The 24,865-nt window shown below is 37.1% G+C and overlaps 1 protein-coding gene across 3 annotated transcripts in view; it reads right to left on the bottom strand.

The window, feature by feature from the left end:
- Positions 1-6,704: 6,704 nt before the first annotated feature.
- The window catches only part of LOC134656887 (rabphilin-3A), a 66,764-nt gene continuing 48,603 nt past the window's right edge, over positions 6,705-24,865 (bottom strand). For all 3 annotated transcript variants that reach the window (XM_063512428.1, XM_063512427.1, XM_063512426.1), the window contains 6 exons: positions 23,751-23,876; positions 12,603-12,739; positions 10,761-10,966; positions 9,335-9,479; positions 7,991-8,224; positions 6,705-7,030 (listed from right to left, as the gene is read on the bottom strand). In XM_063512428.1, the coding sequence (XP_063368498.1) occupies positions 6,733-7,030; positions 7,991-8,224; positions 9,335-9,479; positions 10,761-10,966; positions 12,603-12,739; positions 23,751-23,876 (1,146 nt within the window). In that variant the 3' untranslated portion in view covers positions 6,705-6,732. The remainder of the gene's footprint in view (positions 7,031-7,990; positions 8,225-9,334; positions 9,480-10,760; positions 10,967-12,602; positions 12,740-23,750; positions 23,877-24,865) is intronic.

Consider the following 24,865-nt stretch of genomic DNA (forward strand, 5'->3'; position numbering starts at 1 on the left):
TTGCACTGAAAACCGGTTCTACGATGCGAAGCGTTAAAAATATTTTTCTAATCATACTAAAGAGAAACAGGTACAATCATTTATTTAACTTAAGGGAAATGATTTAGTTATTCATAAAGTTTGTAAAGATAAAATGAAAGGTAATAAAAATACATAATACAAGCATTCAACATTAAGAACGAAACGCCGATATATTGACCAAATATAGCTGGTCAAGCAGATCTTGTCAGTAGAAAAAGGCGGCAAATTTGAAAAATGTAGGTGCGAAGGGATATCGTCCCATAGTAAATTTGAATTTCGCGCGTTTTTTTACTGACATCACTTGCTTGACCATATAAAGCCCCCTCCAGACTATGTGCGTGAATCGCGCCGCGATTCGCGCACGAGTGTGCAGGGGGCTTAACAAGATCGTGCACTATGCATGCACTATGCGAAAAACGGGCCGAGTGAGAGAACACTTACAAGGGGTTTGTCCCTTTCTTTCACATGAAAGATTACAAACTATATACAAGGTGTTACACCAGCCACTGAAAATAGGATAGGTACACGTTGTATAGGTCATACCAAGTCATACTGAGTAACTTTTACTGTGCGACCAACGCCGAAATCGCGAAAAAAAAATTGTCTCTCCCATACATTTTGGCTGGCTGATGCTGATATCTTGTATGGGAATGGGAGTGTAAATTTTTTCACCCCTCTCTTTTTGCGTCGGGGGTTAAAAAGATTTCTTTCACTTCTCATGCTCGTAAAGTTTGACTTTAAGTCGAGCGTAACGGCATAAAGTGGCTATTACGACCCTTATTGGCTTAGCAATAAAGTCCAAAATCTGCCATACAAACTTCCAGCTCTGTCGGCGCGCTCCCGACCGGCGATGATGACGATGATTAGAGATGCACCGGATATCCGGTTACTATCCGCTATCCGGCCGTTATTTTAGTATCCGGCCGGATACCGGATAGTGACCTACTATCCGGCCGGTTACCGGATAGTTAAATTAACACATTTTGGGGTAAAAAATGGAATCTAAAAAACAGTCACGGTCATAATCGAATCAGTATATTCTTTTAAAACAATATTAACTTAATATTTTCTTTAATAAAACAATTTTAATTAAGTTTGATGTGATCATTAAAAAAACGAGTTATTTGTCTTTAATATTGGAAATCCATCAAAGGCAAATTGTGATACGTAATGACATGATAAAACTCGTTACGATCCTAGAAATGTGTCCGCGCGAACGTTCACTACGAAACAGGTCGAAACCTGCACGACGCGCACCAGCAAAACTCAAAATATAGGTACAGTACCGCCGGCCGAATATCCGGCAGCCGGATACCGGATATTCGGCCAGTGTCCAGGCCGGATATCCGGTATCCGGCCAAACTACTATCCGTTGCATCTCTAGAAATAATGGCTAAAAAAATTGCACAATCTACGAAAAGTGTTCGTTCCACAAGGCGAGGTTAAAAAAATACACCATGTGCAGTTGAAATGCTTAGGTGAGGGTGGGGAGGGTCGATCCCTAGGGGACACTTGGTAAACTTCATTTTTAATTAAACCAAACGAGATACATTTTTTTGCACTGGTAACACTCATTCATTCGTTCCTAACTTCACGTTCTGTCATGGCACTGTATCGGAAAAGTCAGTGGTTCAAAAATGGCGGACGGTGAAAGATTTTCTGCGTACTATATTAAATTTTCGGTAAGCTTTAACTGGATTTATTTTATAATATGAGATGGAAATGATGTTAGTGAGTGTGCTTATTTTATTTGTTGTTTATTGAAGTGATGATTAACTTGGATTACATTGATATACGCGAACACACGTTTCGAGTACGGCACGTTTTATAATCTTACTATGTATGGGGAGACTTTGTCTTTTTCTTCAGGGGAGATATGATTCCGGGATCATGTCACCCCCAAAGCGATCAAGTATATACATTGTAATAAATTTACTTACAAAATGATTCATAGAGCTATCATAAATATTTTCTTTTCTTTAGTAAATCATGCCGCAAAAGTACGACCAGAGAAACACTGATTTAAACTTTCAAGGTTTTTGACTGATTATTGTTTATTAAAACGGGATTTAATGGCGTATAATTCAGTTTTTAATTATACAACCGACTCCGAAAACGGAATTATCCCCGTGGCCTTTGAAAAGACTAACTAAAGTTGACATCAACATTTTACGAAATACCCGCACTTGGTCTTGTTTATCAAGTTAAACGTTTTACACACAGGGGATGTTACTCGGTCGACAAACAACACTTATAACGATATTTGGTTTTCAACCGGCGATATTTGTTTTTATGGATGAAATGCTATTTCAATGGCTTTCCGACCTTATGTACTATAGAACCGACGGTCCATAGAAAGGATTTTAGGATTATGCAGCTCAAACACCGTCCTCGAAACGTGAGCAGTAAATTTCTAAACTTATTTATTATAGTAAACAATAACGACCAGAGATGGGTAAAAAAATTAAAATTGCTGTAGGTATCTGACGCTAAAAATACCTTCATAATAACTTTAAAAAATTTAGCTTGTTACAAGAAATTTTATGTTAATATAAGATTTTTGTTTTTTTTTTAACTTTTTTTTTGGTTCAAAAATTGATTCCCTATTTTATGTTGTTTTATGGATAATACGATTACATTGTTTTTAAAAAGTATAAGATTATGGATTAATATGTGTTAGATATCTTCATATATTAATTTTCTGTAGATAAAGTGAATAAATTAATGTAGATACTACCCTCGAAATATGACATTGCCGCTTAAAATCTTTTTACCAAGTGTCCCCAAATCTGGAAGACTTGATCCCTTCGGCTTAGACATCTGATTACCGGAAATACAACTTCAAAGCATGGAAGATGCAATATATATATGTTTGCTGTGTATTTTACAAATTATAGATGCATTGCTAATAGCGATCCTAGTTATATAATCAATGAGAATCTAGTATGGGGAGACATGGTAAAAATCTGTTTACCATGTGTCCCAAGAACCAGGGTCACTTGATCCCCCTAGGATCAAGGCTCCCGACCAGGGGTAAACAAGTCTCCCTTACATAGGGGACACATGGTAAAAGTCAACAGTATGGGTTTTCATTAAATAATGGTCTAATTTATTGCACAAATCTGTTCTAATTCAAACTATTAATGAAGAGATAAATTCTGAATCGTATGGTCTATAAAGTTTTTCAATACTACAAATAGTTAAGAAAATGTATGCTAAAAACAAAAGGCGTGATCAACCCTCCCCAGTTTCCCCTATATTTCGCAATTCATGACTATTAATTGGGTAAGTATACAATATAAAGGCAGTCCTCCATTTATAGGTAAGTATAACAGCAATTTTATAATTTTGAAATGTTTCTTTGGCACATTTATAATACAAAAATACGAACCATTTATTTCAACAAATATACAACGTTCAAACAATTGCCTACTAGTCCTACTACCTACTTACCTATATTGATATTTATATTGGCCTAACTAAAATTACAAGAATGATGTCTAACTATAGGTATCTAATTAGAAACATAAGAAAACTAGCTGTTGCCCGCGACTTCGTACGCGTGGATTTGTATGTTGGTGGTTATTTTCTTCTACATTAGCTTAGGACATTCTTGTATTCTAATAATATGCCTTTATATAACGATTCAAGTCCCGCACTCAAAAAAAAAATGTTTGACCTTCACATAAACTTTCAACCCCTTTTTCACCACCTTGGGGGATGAATTCACAAAAACTCTGAAATCAGTTTTCTTCTCTTTTAATATAATACCTTTTAACAAAGTTTTAAGTTCCTAGAATTAAATAAAATTTGAACCCCTTTTTAACCCTTTTAGGGGATGAATTATTAAAAACGCTGAAATCACTTTTCTTGTTTTCAAATAATTTGCCTTTATACAAAGATTCAAGTCCCGCACTCATAAAAATATGTAATCTCCATACAAACTTTCAACCCTTTTTTTCACCACATTGGGGAATGAATTTTTAAAAACGCTGAAATTAGTTTTCTTTTCTTTTAATGAAATAACTTTTTACGAAGTAAGAAATTCCTAACTTAAAAGACAATTTGAACCCTATACAAACTTTTAACCCCCTTTTAACCCTTTAAAGAGATGATTTTTTTTAAAAACGCTGAAATTACTTTTCTTGTATTCTAATAATATGTCCTTATACAAAGATTCAAGTCCCGCACTCACAAATATATTTTATCTCCATACAAAAAATTCAACCACTTTTTCACCATCTTGGGGGATGGATTTTTAAAAACGCAGAAATAAGTTTTCTTCTCTTTTAATGAAATAACTTTTTACGAAGTTAGAAATTCCTAACTTAAAAGACAATTTGAACCCTATACAAACTTTCAACCCCTTTTCAACCCTTTAAAGGGATGAATTGTTAAAACGCTGAAATATCATTTTTTGTATTCTAATAATATGTCCTTATACAAAGATTCAAATCCCGCACTCACAAAAATATTTTATCTCCATACAAACTTTCAACCCCTTTTTCACCATCTTGGGGGATGAATTGATAAACACGCTGAAATCAGTTTTCTGGTCTTTTAATTTAATACCTTTTTGCAAAGTTTTAAGTTCCCAGCTTAAAATAAAATTTGCACGCCAAGACAAATTTTCATCCCATTTTTAACCCCCTTAGGAGTTGAATTTTCAAAAACGTCTCAAATACTTTTTTTTGTAATCGGCTATTATGCCTTTCTAAGAAGTTTCAAAGCATTTGTAATGGATTCAAACTTTCAACCCCTTTTTAACCCTGTTAGGGGATACATTTTTAAAAACGCTGAAATTATTTTTCTTGTATTCTAATAATATACCCTTATACAAAGATTCAAGTCCCACAGTCATAAAAATATTTGGTCTTAATACAAACTTTCAACCCCTTTTTCACCACCTTGGGGGATGAATTTTCAAAAACGCTGAATTTACTTTTCTTATATTCGAATAATATGCACTCAAAAAAATGTTTGATCTCCATACAAACTTTCAACCCCTATTTGACCCTTTTAAGGGATGAATTTTTAAAAACGCTGAAATTACTTTTCTTGTATTCTTATAATATGCCCTTATACAAAGATTCAAGTCCCGTACTCAAAAAAATATTTGATGTTCATACAAACTTTCAACCCCTTTTTCACCACCTTGGGGGATGAATTTTCAAAAACGCTGAAATTAGTTATCTTCCATTTTAATATAATACCTTTTTACAAAGTTTCAAGTTCCTAGCTTGAAATAAAATATGCACCCCAAGACGAATTTTCATCCCCTTTTTAACCCCCTTAGGGGTTGAATTTCCAAAAACGTCGCAATAAGTTTTTTTTGAAATCGGCTATTATGCCTTTCTTAGAAATTTCAAAGCATTTGTAATGGATTCAAACTTTCAACCCCTTTTTAACCCTGTTAGGGGATGAAAATTTAAAAACGCTGAAATTACTTTTCCTGTATTCTAATAATATTTCCATACACAAAGTTTCAAGTCTCGCACTCAAAAAAATGTTTGATATCCATACAAACTTTCAACCCCTTTTTCACCACCTTAGGGGATGAATTTTCAAAAACGCTGAAATTAGTTTTCGTGTATTTTAATAATATATCTTTTTACGAAGTTTCAATTTCCTAGCTAAAAATAAAACTTGAACCCCATACAAACTTTCATCCCCTTTTTAACCCCCTTAGGGGTTGAATTTCTCAAAATCGCTTCTTAGCTCTTATACATTTTATAAATGCAACCTAGTGTCCAAATTTCAACTTTCTAGCGTTTGTAGTTTCGGCTCTGCGTTGATGAGTCAGTCAGTCAGTCAGTCAGTCAGTCAATCAGTCAGGACACGTGCATTTATATATATAGATAATTTAGCCCCGTTTGATGAAATAGGTACCTGCTAGGGTGCTAGGTACTATATTAATAATTTGTTTATTACCTACTTACAACAAACTAAATTCTTTTCTATGAACTATTTTTTGTTTTTTACTATACATACAATACTAGTGTTTAGTTTTAAGTTTATAAAATATACATATATATGTATGTTAGTCTGTAAGGTATTTGTAATATGGGCCTTGTTGCCTGAATTAAACTTCTAAATAAATAATTAAATACATACATCACATACATATATACATCATCTTATCCCACTGCATATTCTCTTCATGAATTTTTATTAACATAGGTAAATACCGTGGTATAACTGGCATAGGGCAAGTATAGGGCTACGAAAACCACGGGGTTATTTTTATCATTTCAATTTCAACTTTCAACTCACGATGGTACATAAAACGTCTTTTTAATTAAGGTTAGGTACCTATTATGACTTCTATTCCATAGCTTTAGGTACCTAAATAGCCGTGTTGGGTAGCTACGTTTATTTATCATATATAAAGCGTAGTTTTAGGTACAGACCTATTCATATTCGGACTTGGAACTTGCATTTTTTTTGCGTATAATATAGTCGCACTAAGCAAGCTGAATATAATTATATATGTACTTAGCAAAGTGGCTTTTGAGCACGATCGCGGCAATTGATTCTATCTTAGAGGTATAGATATACGTTGTCAGCATAAAGGATGACGCATGCTAGCTGATCGGTGATCACGTGGTGCTTTCTATGGAAAATGACGCGCCGGAAGCTTCGGCCCAGCCTCAGCCCTGTCTAGCGTGAGTCATCCTTAAGTACGATTCCTTGCAGCACTCTTGTAACATTCTATAAATGTTGCGTATCAGTCAAAGAATGCCACTGCTCGTGTCTATGATCCGGAAATTTAATGCAGTCCATCCAATGCTTTAGTCTTCTACCCTTACTACTAGCGCCCAACACCAGGCTCCCAAGGAAATCGTTGGGCTTCCCGTAGTCCTTGTCCCAAACCGTCAGGGTAAGGTTTTGTCGGGACAACTCGGTGGGCCGGGTTTCGAAGAGGATCTCTTCGTTCCAAACTGGGTTCAAGTTACGCCACTTGATGGAGGTTTTGTGCTTCTTGTGATATGGATCGGGGTCCAGGTGTCTGAAACAGAAAGGCAATTTATTGCTGCATTATTCCAAAAATGTTGACATTATTCTCGGGAATTCTTGTTATTCTCCCAAACTCAAGAGCTCTTAGAGCCTTACCCGTAGGTAAGGCGTTAATCACACTTATGAGGTTCAGTATTATTACACGTATGAGGAACAGACTTAGACTTGACTTTTTATAGCTTAACAAAATCATCAGTATCCATTGCTGTCCTGCACCGGGAAATCACCAGCGCCCGCTTCTTATGGCCCCTCTACACGATGGGCCAGCGCCGGCCACTCCAAGGGACACAGCCATGCGGTAGAATGAGATAGCAATATCACTTGCTCCCTCTAACGCATAAATGCGTCCCTTGGAGTGGCCGGCGCTAGCCCATCGTGTAGAGGTGCCATCATTAATGCTGTAGGAGAGAGAGCCAATAGGATCCCGAGGCTTGATGGCTTTGAGCTGCCCTGAGATCGCTAAACGTATATAGTAGCTAGAGTCTGGCTAATGAAAGTTGAGCCTGAGATAACGCGGGAATTTCAATAAAAACCGCACCTGGCAATAAAATTACAATGAAATTAAATGACAGCTTGAAACTGACAGCTTATTTGATAGGAAAAAAAGTTGCCATATAAAAAGTTTTAAATAAATCTCAGGTTCAACTTTCATTAGCCAGACTCTAGTCCTCGTGAAAGAGTAATAATGACGGGCAAATTTGAAGGCTTGAGACCTCAGGCCCCTCCTCCTACTAGATGGTGTTCTCAAATTACGGCACCTATATGCAATTAAAACTGCACGAGGCCATGCGCTTGACGGGGAACAGAACCCTATGAACTGAACCTGGTCTTCAACAGAAGGACATGATGTCACGATCCTCAGTATTGAGGGACCGACTGAAGAAGTAGTCCTCGTGCACATACTTCTAAATGCTGAACGATTAAGGATTTTCGGAAACAGGGAAACACTTACAACTTAACAAAAGGGTCCGAGTATCCGTTGCTGTCCTGAGCGGGCAGATCAGCGGCCCTGCACACAGTCACGACCAGCGCCCTTCTCTTGGTACTATAGCAGAGAGCCAATAGGAGCCGGGGGCCTGTTGGTTCACAGCTAGTCGATCCAGAGAGAGCTAGGCGTAGCTGCGTGGGTGCCTTGGCGCATTCTCGAAGAGATACTGTTGCCGAGCCCATCTCGTCGCAGCCGAATCTGAAAGGGGATTTTTAACTATTTATTTGAATGATGCGAAGTACATGAATGAATTAGTAACAAACCCACGACCTAATACATTTATTTTATTTATTTATATTAGTTATTTATTACACAAAAGTTACAACTTTTTTGTTAAGGACAAAGCTCCACAAAACTACATCTGTTTGACTGTGGAGTCGCATTATTCTATACTTAAATAAATTTATGTTATAAGTAATAGGCTTACATTGGGAGTTATAATACTAGGTAATGTCATGAATACTCTATAGGGCAACACGTTCCCCTATAGTGTATTCAAGAGATACATTTTAAGACTTTTTTAATCTACTTTTTTTGGGCTCTTTTACTATGTCCGCGGGCCAAGTATTCAGTAAATAGGGTAACCGTTTCTTAAGTGTCCTATCGCCATAATAATTATACATATAATTAGTTATCCTTTTGGTCATAACGTTAACTATACATATAGGTATGTACTTACAATAGTGTCTCTTTGATAACATTCCACATTAATGTACCTTTCTTTGAAAACGACCCGTGATCGACTAGCTACGATCGCTAGACCGGGCCGGGGCCGGGCCGGAGCTTCCGGCGCATTTCGGTTTTCTATGGAAAGCACCACGTGATCACCGATCAGCCGTCATAGAAAATGAAATGTCGAATGCCTCGGCCCGGGCACGGCCCGGTCTAGCGTGAGTCATCCTTTATACAGAGCATATCTCCTTTATCCAAAATATAATCCACCTAATTTATTCACTAGAAGTAATTTCTCTGCGGCGAAACTTGGCTGTAAGTTTTATCGGAGATATTTTGTAAATTCCACTTCAGTTTGTCTTGGTAAATTTAGATGGAAATTGATTTAAAGTACCCAAATTACTGTTATAAGTAGTATTACCACAGAATAAATGATAGTACTAGGTACAGTAGACTCACTCTCTAACAAGACGCGTCTGTTACGATCAGCACAGATATGGCCGCTAGGTAGCGACAGCGCCACGCGCGGCTTATGGCTAGCCACCAAAATTGGTGTGGAATGGATGTACTTTTAGCTACCTGTAGCAAAGCGACGAAATCGCGGAGTGAGCCACGCCTGGTATGACGGAGTCCTACCTGTCGTCGTCGAACAAAAATATCTCCAAGGTCTTGCTGACGAGGTCCGACTCCGTGATGCCGAAGAAGTGGAGGGTCTCGTTGAACTCAGGGTTCTTTGTTTTGTGCACCGTCTTCGTTCGTAGTCGATTGGAGTATGTGCCTTCTGTCAAATTGGAAAATTATCATTTTAATGGGTTTCATTTTTAGGTAAATCATTTAAGACGACGGTTTTAAGAATTTTTATTTTATTTATTGATTTTATTTTAAAAATAAACTTTTACCACCTATAGGTAGCCTTAGTTTAGCTAAAAGATGACTTACGGCGCGATTCGGGAAATGAATTAGAGATTCACTAGATATGAAATAGTAAAGATATGTGACGTTCCACGGCAAAAGGTACCTTATGGCGGCTGGCGCTTACGTTATTATTAACGCCGTTCCAATATTCAGCCGGGGCCATGGTACCTTTTGCCGTGGAACGTCACATATCTTTACTATTTCATATCTAGTGAACCTCTAAATCATTTCCCGAATCGCGCCGATCGTCGAAACAAGAACGCCTACGCAATTGAGTCCTCAAGAAACCAATTTAAAGTGATTGTTTGTGTTTAGGACACTAATTTTCTCTAGCTTCGGGACCGTTTTGTGAGTTTATTAAGTATTTAAGGCATCTCTGGAGTTATTTGAAATTATAAAAAAAAACATCACAATATTTTGATCAAATGTTTTATAATAAATAGCATAGACAGTCGACGAGTTATATCAAGTGAACTTTTTTCGCTTTATCAGTCCAAGCCGAAAAGTTCACCAGATATTAGCTCGACAATACTATTTCACTAGTTATAACAAGGAGCCACAGTTTCGGCCTGAAACACCTTAATTGGAAGACCAGCATTATTATGAATTGGGGATTATTTTGTAGAACAGAATAGAATATAATAGTTTTTTATTCGTAAACACACAGACAATACACATTTATTTATTTATTTTTTGGCAGTTGTAGGTATGTACTGTATATTACATTTGTCATTCTGTTGTGTTGTAGTGTTCAATCCAGTATCGTACTAAATATAAAATAAATGTTTTAAAAATGTAATAAGTTTAAGGCACAAATTTCATTTTTGGTACAAGCTTTTATTGTTGACTGTACTTTTCTTTCCACAGGCAACTAATACTCATAGACATTTCTAAATACCCAAAACACAATTTGGTTGCATTGTTTTATCATATAGTTCCTATGACCACCTCCTGTCTCCATCATCAGATCAGATCGATGGTACCATAATATTGCATTGTCAACCGACTTACATATGTATGCAAATTTTCAGCTTCATCGGAAACCGGGAAGTGGGTCAAATTCAACTTGCAAGATTTGACCCGTACATACATAATTAGGTACGTACATGGTACATTGCAAGTTAAAGCTTGTAAAAATCGTACGTACCTATCGGCAGAACTTCAAGTCGGCAGAAAGGGTCTGACAGCCCGGTCATGTCCATTCCGATCAGACCCCTAGCTCTCAGCACTGTAACGGCTAACGACGATGTGGCATTTTCATACGCTAACTTGATCTCCAAAGTGCCGAACCCTGCGTCCGGTATCGATGTTGGTCGTTCAGGCTTTGGTATTTCTTTTCGAACGCTACGGAGGCTGCAAGGGAAAAATAGTACATTACTGCAGACGCCGGGAAAGAAGGGCTTGCCGGGTGAGTAGGTATAGCCGGCCGACCGTAGGGAGGCCGAATAGTGATACGAAGCCGGCAAGACCTTTTCACGGCTAGGCATGTATAGTGCTTTTCTCAAACATGCAATGAAATAAAAAAATACACCACTCAAAAAAACAAATTTATAATCTTTATAATAAAAATCCAACTTCACAACAAAAGTTTTTTAATTTTCCTTCCAATCCCGCCATAATTGTTTTTTTTTTACGGAAGTCGTCCGTATTTCGCGTGTGTAGTGTTCGAATAGACCTTATTAGGGCCATTATACACAATCTGATAATAAGAATCTCAATTTCTATAAATAAAATAAATGCAGAGGATTTTAAATGTTGTCTATGGTCTCTGGTGACTTACGTATAGACAAAATTTTAAATTTATTCATCAAAACATTGAATCATACAGATTTGTATTCTTAATATCAGTACGTTCGTGTATAACAGCCGTTAACACGGATATTTTGGTCCGATAACCATTCATTCACCAAAAATAAAAAATAAAAAATATATAGCTGGTCAAACCAAATTGGCAGTAAATAAGAACACAAAAAACTATACTTATCCTTTTCTTTTGGGTGCTAATACTAGTGAAAGACAAAGCTAGTATGATTCTTTCTATCTATGTTTGAAATGGGACAGTCCTTTGACAAACTATAATTCGGCTGTTTAGTCTGTTCATGGACATAGACCCCATGTTTACATTAGAATTTAAAAAAAAATTACTTCCCGGCCTAGGCCTTCAATTTCGTATGAAATTCCTTTACAGTTCTCTGGAGTTGCTCCGCCCTAAACGTGATACTTCGAAGCCTGATATAACGCCCGGAGCGACGACATTTCATTGCATGTTTGAGAAAATGTTATTTAAAATTATAGCTTTAAGAGTCAAGCGAACGGCGTGTTTCTCTTAAATAATAGGTAAAAGTAAAAGGGCTGGGGAAACTCGACATGGAAGGAATTTCGAAACATTACTTTTGAATTAAGTACCTCGTTTTCGAGGATAGTAGCTATAAGTAGGTACACTAATAATCCCAATTCGCCTTAAATATTTATATCTCCAACATAATGATCATTTTGATTATTATACATACCTACTTGAATTGTGCCTTGTGCCTATTGATTATTCTGATGGACGATATTTTCATAGTAAAAAAATACTGAATTTTCGAATAAACAAGACAAAAGTGTTATTATTTCAAATACGTGTCTTATCTTTCCAAGTCAAATTGTGTCTCAGATTTTTCATGCTTTCGATTATTTAGGGCTACTCCACACCCGCGTTTTTGGAGTGTCGGTGTCTAGCGCTATGGAAAATGGCGTTGCTGCGCAGTTGCGCCAACGTTGCATCGAACAGCAGCCATAGCCTCCTGAGACCCAGAAGCATTTGTTTTGTTTTAGAATTTGGAACCCTTAGTTACTCAATGAAAGTTCAAAATATTTTTGGGATATGTACAAAAATTTGTACGCAGGGACTTAGGAGGATAGCATAGAGTTGACCAGACGCCGACGCTCGGGAGACGCGAGTGCGGGGTAGCCCTTATGCCACAATTACGAAGCCTAAGGACTCTACCTGTAGGCGCTTCCTTTGCTCCCAGTTCTTTTAAGGGAGGCGAGAGGCCGTTGGTTCACACTGTCCGTGCGGTGTAGGCTAAGACCGCTCACGCCGTGACTCAGGATATCAGTTTCGTTCCAGTCGTGATGCGGATCCTAGAACAAAAAAACGGTTTTAAGGCCTAAAAAATCCTACGCATACGAGTTCCAAGGGTTATTTAAGAAAGGAGTAAGTACCTACTCATTGCTCAAATTGTTAACGGGACGTCAACGCGCATGTCCCGCTGATAAGGCGGGCCGAACGCTTTACCACGACCCACGACGTAAGAGAGAGTGAGGATAGTAGCCGATCCTTCGGTGAAATCAGCTAATTAATTGGGAACCCGATATAAAGAAAAAAAAATGCAATATAAGTTCCTCCGTATCGCATATTGGGACAGACGTATGCCCAGAATTTAAAAGGGAGAATCACAGGGAGGATCAAGTTTGAGAAATGAGCAAACAGTAACTCCGGCAAACTTTTAATTTCCCAAACTCCGTGGTCTATTTCAACCGACGGCCGCATTTTCGTCCGTTGTTTTCAGAAAAATTAAGAAAGTTGAGGAATTGTGGAATCGTTTTCAATGCAAGCAAGATAGCAAAAACTCATTCCATCTTTGTTACAAGCTTTTATTCAATTTACTGTTATCTCTGAGGATCTTTTAATGGAGAGAGAGGATACAAGGCTATAGGGATTTTGTAATAAAACAACGCATCCTCATTCAGTTCCGCATCGTTAGAATCTTCTTACAATCGATGATAAACGCTTGAAATTACCATTAAGCAATAAATTTGTAGACGATAAATACAAAAACAATTGTGATGTGTTACGTAAGAACGTAATTATGTGACATGCAGGTCATCTCACCGCTTCTGTTTAAAAATTACTAAGTAAATTAGTGAAAACATGTTCTGAATAAAGGTATTTGTGCTCGTACCTACAGGCATTGTGTTTTTATGAAAAATCTAATTAGAAACAAACAAAACATAATCTTATTTTTATAGTCGCTTAAATATTCCGTGGCAACAGCACATAAATATCACTGGAATTGTATGGAAGCCTTTGTAAAAACATTTTACAGTACATATGGGGCTACTTTTCCGCACTAGTGCGTAAAATAGCACTTTTCGTGCGTATGTCGAAACTTTAAAGTGCCATATGTACTGTAAAACGTTGTTCGATACACGTGCGAATAGGTAATTCGCAACTCGTGTCGATTTAAAACACTCCCTTCGGTCGTGTTTTAATTTATCGCCACTCGTTTCGAATTTCCTCTTTTTCGTACTTGTATCGAAAATAACTATTACAGTACAAATGGGGCTACTTTTCCGCACTAGTGCGTAAAATAGCACTTTTCGTGCGTATGTCGAAACTTTAAAGTGCCATATGTACTGTAAAACGTTGTTCGATACACGTGCGAATAGGTAATTCGCAACTCGTGTCGATTTAAAACACTCCCTTCGGTCGTGTTTTTATCGCCACTCGTTTCGAATTTCCTCTTTTTCGCACTTGTATCGAAAATAACTATTCCCACCAGTCACCATCCGAATTTTCTTTTTCCTTGATTGAATTGACTCCGACGATGAACTAATTGCCATTAAGATCAATTCTTAGATGGGTTGCCCTCAATTAAGGGGAGATAATAAAGATATTTTTATTCGCTGTTGCCATGGCTGGTCCCATAACGTACCTAAACATCGTCACTGTGAAACCAGTATTAGCATGACCTCGAGATTAGTAACAACTATAATGGTTGAGGAGCCAAAGAGGGGATTTTTGTAGTTACACGAGCGCGTCAGATTAAGATCTATACCCCGCGAGGGTTTTCTAGTTAAAATGGTGGCTACTACTACCACTCTGCTCTTATTTACCGTACGTATCCGTACTATTCCGTTCCGTCAGTTAATAATTTTATTCAGAACGCTTACTAGGACTAAAACACTTATACTTATAACACATGCATATAGGTATTAAAAGCGTCACTGAAAAGTCTCCATTCAACATGATATTTTCTTTTCGGATACTTTGACACTGTTGTTGTTTAGGTAGGCTGCTAGGCCTTGACACTGGGCACTGAGAATAGTGATCTATGTAAGTACCTATAATGAATTACCTAATATATTACCTTAAACAAATCTAACTAATATATAACACTTAGTTGAAGTAAGCATTAAATGCTTACTGCAACTAAGTGTTATCGAAGATTATATTTAAACTGGTTCCAAGAAATCGTTTGCTACCCGATGGGAACAAATGTTGCCCCGTCGAGTTCGCCCCATTTCCTCCTCATCCACATGACGCACTAAGGGTCAAAGATTAAACTATTGGTAGAGTCGTAAAACATTATAGGTATATTATGCAAGCATAATATATTTATGTCATTTTTAGGTCATCCGAAATCACTTTAAAATGAAATATCCTAGCTTAAAAGTTATACTGATACCTACAATTAGGAGAAAAAAAAACCGGCCAAGTGCGAGTCGGATTCGCGCACGGAGGGTTCCGCACCATCAACAAAAAATAGAGCAAAACAAGCAAAAAAACGGTCACCCATCCAAGTACTGACCCCGCCCGACGTTGCTTAACTTCGGTCAAAAATCACGTTTGTTGTATGGGAGCCCCACTTAAATCTTTATTTTATTCTGTTTTTAGTATTTGTTGTTATAGCGGCAACAGAAATACATCATCTGTGAAAATTTCAACTGTCTAGCTATCACGGTTCGTGAGATACAGCCTGGTGACAGACGGACGGACGGACGGACCGCGGAGTCTTAGTAATAGGGTCCCGTTTTTACCCTTTGGGTACGGAACTCTCAAAACTGACAGTAGTTAGAGTAAATGATCAGACAAACAGACAGATAATGGTTCCGTTTTTTTCCTTTTGAGGTACGGAACCCTAAAAAGTAAGTACTTACCTATAAGATTTCTACGATTATATGTAGTTTGTGATAAAAAGTTTCTCATAAATACACGCCCACAACTTTATACTCGTATCTACTGTCAGTTTACTCTCATCTATAAACCACTTCAGATAAGTATGTTATATACATACAGGTAGGTACCTAAGCGTATTACTGCGAATAGTACGTGGTCGGTTATTGTTATTGCCGACGTAAAGCTCTCGTCGCTTTCCATTAATACTTTACGATAACTATAAACTCTATTGTGCTAATGTGGTGCTATTAGTATTGCAAGGCTATTCGTTTTAAATTCGGTATTTTATGTATGGCCAGTATGGCCAATATAAGTATATACCTAAAACAAAAGTCCTGTTATACGGGAACACCGTACCTTACCTTGTTCGTTTTGATTATGTAGGTATATCGTTTATTCGTCAGAAACAGCTCTTGATTTGTCGGCCTAAATACCATAATATATAAGTCGCTATCAGGCATACATGTATAATATGAGCGCCTAAGGTGTTCATAAATATTTAAAGACACCTAAGGCACCTAAGAAACTTATATATTTTTGCCACTCAATTTTCGGCGACATCGACAGGAAAATCAAGCTGGAATCTAAATCACAGTAGGTACTATATTCATTAGATACATTTGTACACGTACATATCGCATTGAGCGGATTCTCACGTTAGTACTATACTTAAAAACCTAAATACACTTGTCCCCGACCCTGACAGGAAATATGACGTTTCGTATGTAGCAACATGTCCTTAAACACGTGTGTCGTTTCTTTCGTAATTTAATCTTTGCCGTGACGTCGAAACACAAGGCAGTTGTTGTTTTATTATACTCGTAATGACAGCCGTCTGGGAATCACTGGCGCAACATTGAATTGGAAACAATTGCGATATTTTTTTTGTGAAGTCCTCTTATAATTTCCATTTTCACAAGAAAACATATTAATAATATGTGACGTTATATTTTGTGAAACAAAGTAGGTATTATACATTAGAGAGTGTCAGAATCCAAAGGTTCAGGAGCACCTGATTTTTAGTTACTTTTTTAGTTACAACAGTAATTAAAAAATTATAAATAGGTAGGTAGGTAGGTACTCAACTACTCATCCACTACAGTGGAGCTAATACAGTGTTTGCTTGGAATATTGGCTTAGCTTTGCGAACTTACAACCTTGAGTGTTCTTTGTCCAATACTAGTGAAATTTCAGAGGAATAAAATAAATACAATAAGGTATGTTATTTCTAAGAGGGATTAAAATTTATATGTGTCATGTGTCACTGTTCGGGGCGAACGAGTGGATCTCAGATGCAGTAGGCATATTTTGTGAGTTTTGCCAGACAGCGCTCTTTCGTTGGGTATTTATTTATTCTTTGCCGTGACGTCATGACGAGACAGTTATTGTTTTATGGTAATGACAGCTATCTTGGCATCATTCGGGCGGTGTTTTGTTAGATGTTTGTTAGCGACATTGAAAGCACGTTATTGATATTTGTGAAAATAAAATAAGTTTGGTCTTGTTAAAGTTACTTATGTGTGATTGGATACTTGTCTTGCGCGAACAGTTTAATCGTTTCTAATCTTTTGTCTGCTTGTTACTCCAGCAAGGATAGGATTTTTGCGCTGTCAGGTGGATGGAATGGAATAATCTGTAAATTGACAATAATATAGTTATTTTCGATACAAGTGCGAAAAAGAGGAAATTCGAAACGAGTGGCGATAAATTAAAACACGACCGAAGGGAGTGTTTTAAATCGACACGAGTTGCGAATTACCTATTCGCACGTGTATCGAACAACGTTTTACAGTACATATGGCACTTTAAAGTTTCGACATACGCACGAAAAGTGCTATTTTACGCACTAGTGCGGAAAAGTAGCCCCATATGTACTGTAAAAAATATTTCAGTCGTGCTAAAGAAGACATCAAGCAGAAGGTCCCGGGTTTGAATAATGGTAAGAGCATTTAAGGATGACTCACGCTAGACTAGAACGGCTCGGGTCCGGGCTGTGGCAACCGACATTTCATTTTCTATGACATGTGACCGGTGATCACGTGATGCTTTCTATAGAAATCGAAGTGTCGGATGCTTCAGCCCGACCCGGACCCGGGCCGTTCTAACGCGAGTCATCCATTATTTGTACCACGTAGGTGAAAAATAAACATACAGTTCAGCAGGTGATAAGCGGTCATCGTAGTCTACGGACGCCTGCAACTTCAGTGGAGTTCAAGAGGGGGGATCAAATCATCAAGCACAAATTTAATAGGTTGCATTGCTTTTTTTCAAGTTTTTATTTATTAGTGGCTATGTTTTTAATATTGCTTTTTATTTAAATAGAACAATCTGTGTAGATAACATATAAACTCAAGAGGTATCAACAGTTTTACGTACTTACCTACTTAAGTTCTATCATTGTTTTTGGGTTTAGAATTACGATAAAATTATTCTTATACTGCAATAATCAATAGTGGACATCCACTTTTACATGTACATATATACATTATACTCGTAGATAGAAGTGACTCGTATTTGTATTTACACATGTCCAGAACAGAATAAGGTCGGCGGGCTTGCCCGCCTCGAGGGATTCGACTTTTACGTGATTCAATCTTAATCTATTTACCCAAATTATACTCGCATTTTCGCGGATATTTTGAGAAAACATGTACATACCTATTAGGAATATGTGATGTACCTAGAGTCACCACATGGGATTGTTATGCCATTTAGGGTCCTAGGTAAATTGGTTGTTCCATAATTACGCTATGGAATGTCCAATTTAGCTAGAAGCTGGAACCTTAAATGGCGTATAATTTTTTTCACATAGCTTGGGTGCGGTGACAGCTGTCGTCTCCATACATTTTATAACCTTAAAACGAAAAATTGCATTGAGATGACATTTGTCACCGAACCCAAGCTATGTGAAAAATATTACAATCGCGGAGCTACTTTATTATAACAATAATAGCCATATGTAAGTTCAATAATAAATACTCATTTATAATCAACCAATTCTAATACTTAAGTAAATGTATTTTAATTAAATGTCAGAGTAGTCAGTGGATAGATACTCCAGCGCTCTGCCAACTGAGCTACCAAGACTTCATCCATAGCCAGCGAATCTTTCCACCATATGCGTCAAGGGGACCCTAGCGACATCTACCGTAAGCGCTCTTACAAAAGATTTAGCGCTAAAACTATCTGAACTGCATTTCTGTTAATTGGATTGCATTGCATTGATATTGATTCCAACGTGTTCTCCATATTTGACAGCTGATATGCGTTCCAGGAATTTACCGAGCGCAATTTTCCCGGGATTTTCATGTGAAATTCTGTTATGAAATATTTACTGGGAAAACATTATTAAACTTAATTTCCAATACACGTGTGAATGTCCATGTAATATACCTTATATACCTATACCAATAGTAGTAGGTATATTATATCAACATTATGATGGCGCATAAATATTGAGGTGAGTGCTTACTTTCAGTAACCTGTAAATGGTTAAGGAAAACGGTTTTACAAAATCAATGTAAGGTGTATCCGGGTAATTCCGACTACTTTAAACTGTCGGCTTTCCGAAAATCACCCATAATGTCATCATATTCATGAAATTACCCGACCTTCAGAAGACTTCGGAATTATCTGAATACAGCTTTGCTAGGTGTTATTATATGTCCTTGGTTTACCTCTATCCGTAGTCACCTTATCACGTATCAACTTTTTGGAATATTAATATTACAGCCTGGATTAGCGATTTTTTTGGCATTTAAAGTATTAATAATTAACGTTCCATTCAAGTGATCCAGTGTCTAATCCAATGTCCATGGTAGTTAATATTGGGTTAATTTTTTTTATTGATAGTTATTTAAAGATCTAATCAATTTTAATGTGAGCTAGTGCTCCGTGTTACTCATAAAAAGCTTAAAAAAACGAAATAGCCTTCATTCACGACTCAAGAATAACCATAATAATATTTATTGTAGTAGGTAATTACTCATATCGGCCTAGCAAAACACATTTACGAGTAATAATGTAAAACTTTTGTAAACATTTATCATCCAAACAAATCCTTCGTTAAAAATAGAAGTTTCTACCTAAATACGTAAAAACCCTCATTATGCATCTGTAATGCTTCTATCTAAGCCTTGAGCCTCAACGTCTAAATTTAGCTTTATCTGCGCTATTTGGAATCATCAGCCCTTGACTTTATTTTGGCGTAGTTAAGGAAATGTTTTGGTCGTATTCGGAATAGTATGTACTTACCTACCTAAATTACCTAAAGTGTCATTCAATAGAACTTGCTAACTATGTAAACAAATCGCCATACTAAAATTGTTTAAGTACATAACTTTTGTTTACATAGTTAGCAAGTTCTATTGAATGACACTTTATACATCACTACGCTAACATCACTACGTTATAAAAACATGTCGCATTTTTTTATCACCTATCTTTATATAATTTATACGATGTATTTATGTGACATTAATATCACATGTTACGATCAACTTCTAGATCAAATAAATATGAACCTTAAGTGACATCAAACCTATTTATATAAATTTGATTATCACATTATCGCGTCGGCACTATATTTACTAGCTAACTTTAACTCACAACAGTCTATTGAAACATAATGACTCGTGTCAGGTGATGAAAATAATTTGATGTTCGTGTTCATTTCAGAACAAAGCCAACAGATATCCATTACGTACAATCCGTTTGAGTGAGTTCTCGAAACAACCCGTCAGCTATTGTTTTGTATGGTATTGTGAAATGTATATGTACAGATGTAAAGCATAATTATTTTCCATCGTATTTTCACGGAAACGTACGCATGTGTCTTGCTATTTCAGTCAGTCTCGGTACAACGAGTACTTAAGCCTCATTAGACTAGACCTTATTCTTGAAAGCATAATAATATTTGTCGTTTTGCCTCTGCGAAGCATTTCCGCTACATACCGGGAAACCCGTGTTACGAGTATCGGCTACGACGTAGTGATACGACCGTAGCTCAGCGGTGAATGTCTTCTGAGAGCGGCAGTCGCTATAAGGTGACAGTCCATTTCCAACCGTAGCTGCACTACTGTTCATTTTACTATGGAAACTGACAGCAACAGCGACGCGTTCAGTACCAGTAGTGCAGAGGGTAAGAAATGGAATGTTACCCATAGTCGTTTAACCTAACCTAAATTAAGCTATAAAGCTTAAATTAAGCTTAGATTAAGTAATCCGACTTAGGCACATTGTTTTCGTCGCCAAAAAGCAGCCGGTAAACATCAAATGATATTTTAGCACTTTATTATTAAGATCCGGGGCGGGGTTTGAAAATCTCACGAGTTTACCTCTAGGCTAAAAAGGGAAATAAATGTTTCGCAAAACCGTAAGGGCCGATTTATATTTTGTTGTCGATTTTCTTTTAGATTAAAATAAAATTTGGTAAGTTTGAAGATACACGATAGCCCAATTTGGGATAAAAAAAATGTACGTGTGTAATTTTCCGTTGTGTTACGAAACGTCCATACATTTTCGTAATACAGAAGGAGGTTTTTTAAGGACATAGATACGTTGAAATTGACCTTATATTATACAGAACCACCACCAGACCACCATAAAATCTATCAACCAAATTTTATCGTTCGAAATCTGACGAACAAAGGACAGCAAAATAAAAATTGGCCCGTAAAATTACTGGACTAGCTTCAAGCTTAAGAGTCATAAGACTCATAAGAACCCGCCGCCAAAGCGTCGCCCCATACAATCGAAGGTACTTGAACCTGCATACTAAATTTCACGTTATTTCAGCATGCAGTTTTATAATGATAACGTAACAAACTTCGTTTGTAAATAATATAAGCGACTATGTTCTTGTGACTGTAAAATTTTTATGAATGAATTATTAATGAATTAAGTTTATTAATTAGTTTAAAAAAATATCACTGTAAAAATTATGTGTGTAAATAAAGGATCGTTGATTAGGGGTGATTAGGGTAATATTGCCTTTGCTAGGTATAAAGTCGTTGTTTCGTTAGGCCGCCCCAGGCTCGAACCTTTGTAAAATGAAAAAGGTCTGGATATTCGTGGCAAATAAAACAATGGCTCTTAAGTATAAAGAAGTCTATTGTAAAGCGGTTTTTGAAACAGCGATTGAAGTTCTAAGGATACAATTGGATATTAATAAGAAGAAAATCAATTCGTTAAAGAATGTATTTCACCGATTCCGCGTGTCAATATTAAAGTGATTTATAAGTTACTATTTAGATTATATAATTTAACACTGGACCATTAGTGGTTCATGACGTATAGTAATTTTTTGTCACCTTCTTGAAGTTCCTCTTATTCCCACCGAATTGGCAGACATTCGGTGGGAATAGGATAAACAGAACGTCAAATTAGAACCGATAGTCTCGCATCACAATAGCTACTCTAGCTAGAACGATCGTCTTTATTTCCTACATAAAGAATCCTCTTTAAGTGCCTTTATACCTGGTACTTCTGTTTACAGTTTTAAATGAGAAGGAGACAACAATTATTATTTTATTTTACGATCTTAAAAAGAATATCAACTATAAATCCAAACACATGTACGTCTATATGTACTTACAAGTGTCTTTAGAAGATTTCCGCCTAATGGGTAAAACTTGGAACTTAAATATTCATCTGTCAAACTCTCAAAGTTATGTCTCTTGGCTCCTTAATATCAGAGAGCTTCCATTCAATCAGTCAATTCAGTTGGATCAATTGTTATTTTCTTTTGTATGTTTTTACCGAGGTGTGCCAATAAAGAATATTCTATCTATCTATCGCGGACGAGATTAAGGCCGTTGAGCAAACTGCTCAGATTGGCGGACGATAAGAAAACTACAAAAAGCCAACTGCCAACCTTCTCAAGAGTCTCCGTGGTATTCGGAAAACAAGATCCGTTCTAGAGAAGAGAACGATACGATATGTACTAGATACCTGGTAGTTTAGATTTCAACTAAAGTCTATTTTTTTATTCGGTAGACTGAAATGACAGTTAATAGTATGAAATGACATTTCATGTTCATACTATTAACTGTCATTTCAGTCTACCGAATAAAAAAATAGACTTTAGATATCTTTTGCAGCTCAATTCGGGCAACCAATGTCACTTTTACGTTAAATGATCGTATCACGATCGTTTCAAAATCGTTTTGAGATCTAAAAATACATAACGACGTTTTAGACATTGTGGAAATCGTTCAAGAGTATCTCCAGAATCGCGGAAATGTCAAATTTGACAGGTTAGATCTTAAAAATATCGTTGTCGTATCTTGGTGATGTCTAATAGATGTCTAGTTCAAAATCCGAATCGGGCCTTCTACCTTTTGAATCTGGGTGCGCTGAAAATCAGTGTCATGAGTCATGACATACCTATGCAAGACGTATATGTATGCTGAGGGCAGGCTATATATTTTACAAAGTGTACTAAAAATAGTGAGAGCCGTTAAAGGGCATAATAGATATAGTATTATAGGAAACAATAGACAATTTTGCCGCCCTGTAAACTTGCACTACAGAGAGGACGGAAGGTGAAGAAGACGATGTACTCACGTGAGGTGATTCAGACTTCCGGCTCTGGGCCCGATTCGGATTTTGAAATATACATCTACTAGATATCTTTTAGACGTCAGCAAGATACGATAACGATATATTTAAGATCTAATCTGTCAAATTTGACATTTCTGCGATTCTGGAGATACTCTTCAACGATTTCCACACGATATGACTTAGAGATCCAATTCACATCTAATAGATATCTAACACTACCTATCTAAAGTAAAAGTGACATTGGTTACCCGAATTGAGCTGCAAAAGAGAACTAGTTGAAATCTAAACTATAACGTATCTAGAATAGATCTAGTACCTACGTGTCGTCTCTTGTGAATATCTTGAAGTTCGAATACGGAAGTCTCACTGTTGCAAGGACGAGCCCGGCTCGGACTTCGGGGTTCGTCTGGCCTTCATTGCTACTGTTGCTGCCATCCTGTACAACTTGCACTGCAGACAGAACGTGAAGCAGAAGTGTACTCACGTGAGGTGATTCAGAGTTCCGGCTCTCACTGTTGCAAGGATGAGCCCGGTTCGGACTTCGGGGTTCGTCTTGCCTTCATTGCTACTGTTGCTGCCGTCCTGTACAACTTGCACTGCAGACAGAACGTGAAGCAGAAGTGTACTCACGTGAGGTGATTCAGACTTCCGGCTCTCACTGTTACTGGGCTGCCTCGAGAAGGCAGGGGCGTGGACGCTCAAGGGCGAGCCCGGCTCGGAGTCCGTCTTGCCTTCGTTGCTACTGTTGCCACCGTCCTGCAAAACAATACCCATTTTAATTGTTGAAACACCAAAAATACACTGGAATAATACCAACAAGGGAATAGTTATTCTGTGCAGGTAACAAAAGTAAGGAGGAAGGATCTTAGCACTCTCAGCATTGTTAGCTATTGCGACTAAACAGTCAGTAGCAGAAGTTGCTAAGAGGGCGAGGTGTTCAATGATCTTAACGCGACTTTATTATTAAGAAGGTAAGAGCGTGTTAGGTTTTTCGATTTTTCGGCGTTGAATCCCCTGAACTTTGGAGCCACGGGACAAGAAGGTATACTTAATTAAGAATAGGTAATTAATTAGGTACTTACACCTTTTTTTGTTGTAACCTGACTAGCTAGTTACGGTTATATTTTTTTACTCCTAGTATAGTATTAATTAATGATATAAATTAAACTATTTAGTGTTTTTTACCTTAGATGTAGAGGTAATTATTTAATGTACCTACTAATAATTACATTCTATAATTAGTAGGTCATTATAGTAGCGCCATAAGTTACCATACAAGAAGAGTATATCTGCGTTTTTTTAATATTATGATTATATTTTGAGACATGCAAGACAATACATGTGATATTTGTCTTGATAAAAAATAATATACAGGATGGGTGCCTACTTTAGCAACATTGTTCTAATATTATTAATATCGTTTAGTATTTTTTGTACACAGTGCTTAGGTTGCAAATCGGAACTTGTGCGAATGTAAGTTACGAAGCAAGAGGGTTGGGGACTTGGGGGTTGCCTTCTCTTCTGTTTTGATTCGCTGGTGCATTGCATAATTTCCGGACAGGTTATGAGGCCCGTTGTGTAACAATTTATATCTTGCGACTTGTGATGCAAGCGGAAGTCTCTTTTTAATAAAAAGAGTTAAAAAGAGGTATTAATGTATTATGAGTTGTAAGTATGTTCCGTAGACGGAACAATGGAGTTCCGGATCCGAGCCTTTGGGCAGGCGTGTCTCACTCCGCGATTTC

Source organism: Cydia amplana, chromosome 19, assembly GCF_948474715.1.
Source record: "Cydia amplana chromosome 19, ilCydAmpl1.1, whole genome shotgun sequence".
Lineage (NCBI taxonomy): Eukaryota > Metazoa > Arthropoda > Insecta > Lepidoptera > Tortricidae > Cydia > Cydia amplana.